The 6,111-nt window shown below is 41.2% G+C and overlaps 1 protein-coding gene across 1 annotated transcript in view; it reads left to right on the forward strand.

Annotated features, from left to right (window-relative positions):
• The window catches only part of SLC9A9 (solute carrier family 9 member A9), a 621,198-nt gene that overhangs the window by 202,728 nt on the left and 412,359 nt on the right, over positions 1-6,111 (forward strand). Inside the window, exon 6 of the mRNA XM_008064167.1 lies at positions 3,776-3,881. Within this exon, the coding sequence (XP_008062358.1) occupies positions 3,776-3,881 (106 nt within the window). The remainder of the gene's footprint in view (positions 1-3,775; positions 3,882-6,111) is intronic.

Genomic DNA, 6,111 nt, shown 5'->3' on the forward strand with positions numbered 1-6,111 from the left:
GCGGCGGCCGGGAGCAGCCACTCCAGTCTGGGCGACAGAGTGAGACTCCAACTCAAAAAAAAAAAAAAAAAAAAAGAATTCTACATGAAAGCCTCACTTGGCTTTTCCCCCCATAGGCTATGACTTTTTCTCTTTCTATCCCTGATCACCAGCCTCTCAGAAGTACAATCTGCACCAGACCCCTCACCCACCCCCATAAAACCTCTTGCTGCTTGACTGCTGAAACTATTTTCTCAGGGATCTCCAAGGATTCAGTGACATTTCTCAGTTATCACGCTATACTACCACCCTTACCTTAGAGGTAGGGTGCTTCTGTGTGTGTGTGTTCATCGATTTGAGCATAACATCATATGCACTTGCATTCCTTATTGCCAATTTGAGAGGGAAGGTAGATTTTTTTCTAGCTAAAATGTCAAGTAAAAAGAAGTTGTACAGAATAGAAAGAATTGCATGCCACAAGTGAAACAGTGGAACCTGTCACTGAAAGATCAGTGGAACTAAAGTAGGGTAAAGGCAAAATGACCAAATTCCTTGATAAAATCACAGATTTAAGATATCCAGGCCGGGCTCAATAGCTCAGCCTGTAATCCCAGCACTTTGGGAGGCCAAAGCGAGGAACTGTCTGAGCCCACGGGTTTGAGACCAGCCTGGGCAACTTGGCGAGACCTCATCTCTACAGTAAAAAAAAAAAAGAAAAGAAATCCAGCTGCATCTTCTCCCTTTCCCATCTTGGTGATGTCTAGAGTGTTTTCGTGCAGTCCCAAGAAGACTCATCTAGATGGACGTCATCTTTAGTCCAGCTTCTGGTTGGGGTTGTCCTTTGAAACCTACCTATCAAGGAGTGAGCAGATCTGGTATGAACGTGTCCACGCTGTCCCAAAGACTCTTTTCTGGGAGGTACTGCAGAGAGTCGGACATTGTGTCTAGGATTGAGCCCTGCTAGCGAGCTAATTAAATAAGTTTTTTCAGAGCTCCAAGCTCAGCAGCAGAGTGGGTGGCTAATTTCCTGACTCACCTATTCGACTCATTTGTAGTCCCCGCACAATACTCCCTCTTGTAGGACACACTGCCTGGCTTTATTTCAAAGTTGTTCCATTTCTTCACAGGGTAGATAGGAATGTGCAAAGTAATAGGTTTCTCTTTTGTGTGGGGTACCGTTTATGAAATAGAGTTCAGTTCTTTGTTCAGAAGGAATTGTGGGAATGTCAGAGCCGTTTTGAACAAAATTGGATATTCAATTAAAAGCCTTTCCTCTCAAAAGCTCAGAGCTTTCATTGGAAAGACACAGAATTCTTCCCCATAGGACGGAGTGGACTCCATAACTGAGAAGTAGAGAAAGAAACCCAGGGCCTTATATCCCTGTCTATGAGCCTAGAAAACCTCTTTGGGAATGGAAATGAGCTGCAAGTCATCCTCAGAGCTTGGTAATACAAATAAACAGCGACAGAGACTAAAGTCAATGATGGAGCTGCCATGGTAGAATTTTCTAGTAAAGAATAACTTCACTTTTATTCCACAAGATTGTAGCAAAAGGAAAATGCTGTTAACTAAACCCCCTAACTGTAACCTCTTTGTTTTGGTTAGATGCAGGGTCTTGACTCTATCCCAAAAAGAGATTACTTAGCAGAAGTAATTGCTCAGCCCTTCCTGCCACTTGCAAAGGCTAAGGGTTGTGGCAACTGTTAGTGGCTATATACTAGTAGAAAGTAGATCTCTGCCCTTTTACCTGTCATGATTAAGAGAAACTATTCAGCTAGCATAATGAAATTGATTCTGTACCTAGTAAAATGGAATCAATGAGATCTGACCAATTATCCTGTCAATTCATGACATATTATTTATTTATTTGCATTCTTACAGTAGTTTCTTTAAAAAAGTATTTATTTTTCTAAATGACAAATAAAAATTGTCTATATTTATGGTGTATATCATAACGTCTTAAAATTTGTATAACTTATGGAATAGATAAGTCAAGATAATTAACATAAGCGTTACCTCCCATGCTTCTCATTTATTTAGAGTGAGAGCATGTAACATCTCTCTTACTAATGTTTAAGTGTATAATACACACTATTCTTAAATATAGTCACCATGTGGTACAGCAGATCAAAGTCCAGAGTCCTTCCTTGATGTTTCTCAAGCAACAAGACCCACCAGTTTTCCATTCCAAGTCTTGGGGTTGCAAGTCACCTCTGCTCCATTCTCACATTGTCTCTTGTTCATTCACTTGTTAACAGCTTACTATGTTGCAGCAAAGGGCCAGTGGCACACAGGGAAGAGGAGAACCAGTGAATAAGTACAGTACAAAGCTTGGTAGTCCTTGGTTCACCAGGGTGGTGGATGTGCAGGCAGAGCAGGAAGTGCAGGAGTTTGGGAACCTGAATCCAGGCCTCTTCCTGTCCTGGAGCAACTCATCTCTTACTGGAATTATTGGGAAAGCCTCCAGCCATGCGTCCATTCTGCCCTGTGCCCTGCTGCCTGAGCTTAATTTCCAAAGTTCACATCAGACTGTATCACCTCTCTTATTTATACTCTTCCATGACTCCCTATTAGGACAAGCTCCAAACCTCTTGATCCTACCTTAAAACCTTGAAACTCAACTGGACTTTTTTTTTTCCTCAATAGCACTCTTTTATAAAACACAGTTAGTAACCTCACTGCCCATAAAATAGGAAACAAAAGAACAGAATTAAAATACCCACCCTGCCTTAAAAATTTACCGTCGCTATCATTTCAACCTCTCTTTCTCCCTTGGCAATCAATTCAATGGATCATTTTCCTAATGATCGCTGTTCACACTTTGCCTAACTGTTTTGAATATCAAGACACTGAATAGTTTTGATGAACACAGATAATGAGTGTGTGATTAGTTACTGTCCTGATGTCCTCACAGATGTTCAATGCAAGTCTATGGCAAGGTCCGGAAACAAGTCCTCATATCCTGCTGTTAGGAATGCTGAGTCCGTCTTTATAGAGGAGTGTGATCTCGGAGAATGACAGCCAGGTGCAACCCCTTATTCCTTCACAGGAGTAGGCCACTGAGATAGCATTCATTCATTCACTCATTCACATAGTCGTTTTTACATTAAGCAGTTCTTGAGTGTGGTCTAATACCATGTGGTCTAAAGATGGGCTTCATCCCTAGAAAGAGCATGGTCCCTTCTGTGATTTGGTCCAAATGCTGTGATTCATAATGAGTGAGCCAGGTCTCTGATGAGGAAGTCAAAGAGTAAGAAGGGGATGCTTGAGGGATTCTTATGAAATGAAAAAAGGCATTGGCATCTTTGGTAGCAGGAAGTATACGCACGTGTGTGTGTGTGTCTGTGTGTGTGTGTGTGTGTTTAAGAAATGAGGTCAAGGTTGCAGGTAGATGAAAAGGAAATTTCTGCCCTGGTAGAAGGAATAAAAATGCAAAGGTAATTAGAAACTACATAGTATGTTTGAGAAATTATGACAAATTTAGTGTGGCTTAAGAGAGACAACAAAGGGTGGGCAAGGGGTCTGAGGGAAAGTTGCTGGAAGGTAAGCAGGGTGCAGGTTGTACCAGGAGCTCAAATTTTCTCCAAAAGCAGTGGGGCGGGGGCAAGATAAATCTCTAAACAAGTGACAGACATAATCGGAAGTTTTTTTAAAAAACCAAAATTCTGGTGTTGGTATAGAGGATGAATTTGAGAAGATCAGCGCTTAATGAATGCTTTTCAGAGGTGACCACAACCCAGCAAAACTCCACGCCTGCATCCCAGCTAACTCTGCACATTTGTGTGTGTCTTCCTAGTGACGGTGCTGGCCATTTTCCATGAACTACACGTCGACCCTGACCTGTACACGCTCTTGTTTGGGGAGAGTGTGTTGAATGACGCAGTGGCCATAGTCCTTACGTAGTAAGTACCAGAACTTGGCCTATGTTTCTTTAACCATGTGAAATATGCTTTTACTTGGAGATAATTTTCAATAGCTTTAATAGTGTCTTTTCTCTTATGTCATAGAGATACAGGCAATCTCTAGCCTTTAAGGAACTGTTGTCACAGAAATCTCCAATAATGGGCACAATTCATTAGGCATCTAATTTCTAATACTATTAATGGGTTTCACGTTTGCAGCTTATTACAAGATACTACCCAGAGGGTATCATTTTTTTTCTCATTGAATATATTTAGCTGATTCACTTAGGGTTCCTAAAATGCACTTAAATGAGTTTTCTTCATTTTAAATCAATATCATTTAATTATTTTTCTGTACACAAGTTACTTTCCAGATAATAGACTAATAGAAACTCTTGTATTTATAGTGAGTTTGGCAGATTGGAGCTAGAACTTGAAGGTCCCCATACTCATTTTCTTTCTCAATGCAAATGTAATGCTGTATAGGAATGCACACATCTTTAAATCATCACATGCCAAATAAAACTGATGGAGCCTCAGCTAAGAGCTTATATGGTTTCCCTTCATACTGGAAGGATTTTCTTTCATTTTCTGGATGAGAGCCAATGCTCTTTCCTCACCTCTCCTTTGGACATTTACCATTTATATTTTATAAATGCCACTTTGGTGGCTTTCACTGTGTCAGAGGTCTCTTCTTGGTTGCAGATTAAGACCAACATTTTGGGCAGCTGTCAGATATCCCAAAGGAAAGTAGATATCTGATAATTAAATGTGACAAAAGAATTCTATTCCGGGTGTTAATTACTTCAAATGCAGTTGAAAATGTATTGTGAAGTAACAAAGGATTTTTAAAAGTCAGATCTCACAAAGGGGAGCAGGAAACACAGAACAGCACTATTTTTTTTCCTTTTTTTCTTGCCAGTTGACATTTCTTAAGGCCACCACCCCAAAGTTGCCACCAAACTCAGCAACTTTCAAGGGTGAGTCTCCAAATGTACTTCCATTTCACTTGGCCACGGAGAAGTACCTCTCCTACATGAAAGGAAAATATCAGCAAGTGCAAATCAAAAGCAAAAGTCACGGGCTGATTCACAAATGCTAAGAGATGCTTTTAAAGAAACACCAAAAACAATTAATTAGGACATCCGGAATCCCTGTCCAAGAAATACCAGCATTAAAGGAACATGTGGAGTAAAAAAATTTTTAACAATCTGCTGAGTCCCTCATTTTTACTTCCTGAACTGCCAAGTTGTAAAAGGCCAAGCAAAGCAAAACCACTAAAGTGCAAATGAGCTTGGGAAAGAACATGCAACTACAAGGGGAGGTTTGGCCTTTCTGCTTTCAGCACCACCTTTTAGAGTAGTTTTCCATTAAAAATGCAGACTCCAAGGATGAATGTTGATACCATTGAGCCCTAGCCTAGGGGACACTGAAACTATTTAGTAACTCTTCAGATCAATACTTGGTTATTACTGGGGTTGCCTCTCTTACCCCTCCACTTACGTCTTAATCATAAGATGTGGCCAGGCACAGTGGCTCATGCCTGTAATCTCACCACTTTGAGAGGCTAAGGCAAGAGGATTGCTTGAGCCCCAGAGTTGGAGACCAGCTTGGGCAATATAGCAAGACAAAAAAATTAAAAGAAAATTAGCCAGGTATCTTGGTGTGTGCCAGTAGTCCTAACTACTCAGGAGTCTGATGCAGGAAGATTGCTTGAGCCCTATAGTTAGAGGCTGCAGTGAGCCGAGATTGTGCCACTGGACAAGAGTGAGACCTTGACTCAGATAATAATAATAGTAATCATGTGTTTAGTGCCATGGTGAGATCTTTTTCTTTTTAGAAATGAGACATTGCCATCCTACCTGAAATCTTATGTTCCTCAGCTTTGGTAATTCTGGCATTGTGCTGTGACCCCATTGAGTTCCCATTTAAAATAAAGGTAATCTTAAAGAAGAAAATTTGGCTTCCAAAAGTCCACACATTTGAGTAAAGGCCCTTTCTTTTCCCTGGTGCAGTGGAGCTACCCACCCTCTCCATGAGCTCTACTGTGTTGGCAAAAATATGTCAAACACTGCCAAATATTTTTTTTTTTTCGTTGAGTTGCAGTCTCACTCTGTCACTCAGACTGGAGTGCAGTGGCCGCTCCCGGCCACCGCAGCCTCGACCTGCTCCGGTATTCCTTCTGCCTCAGCCTTCCAAGTAGCTGGAACTACAGGCGCGTGCTACCACA

The sequence above is a fragment of the Carlito syrichta genome, unplaced genomic scaffold, assembly GCF_000164805.1.
Source record: "Carlito syrichta isolate Samal-C Ts95f unplaced genomic scaffold, Tarsius_syrichta-2.0.1 Scaffold100616, whole genome shotgun sequence".
NCBI lineage: Eukaryota > Metazoa > Chordata > Mammalia > Primates > Tarsiidae > Carlito > Carlito syrichta.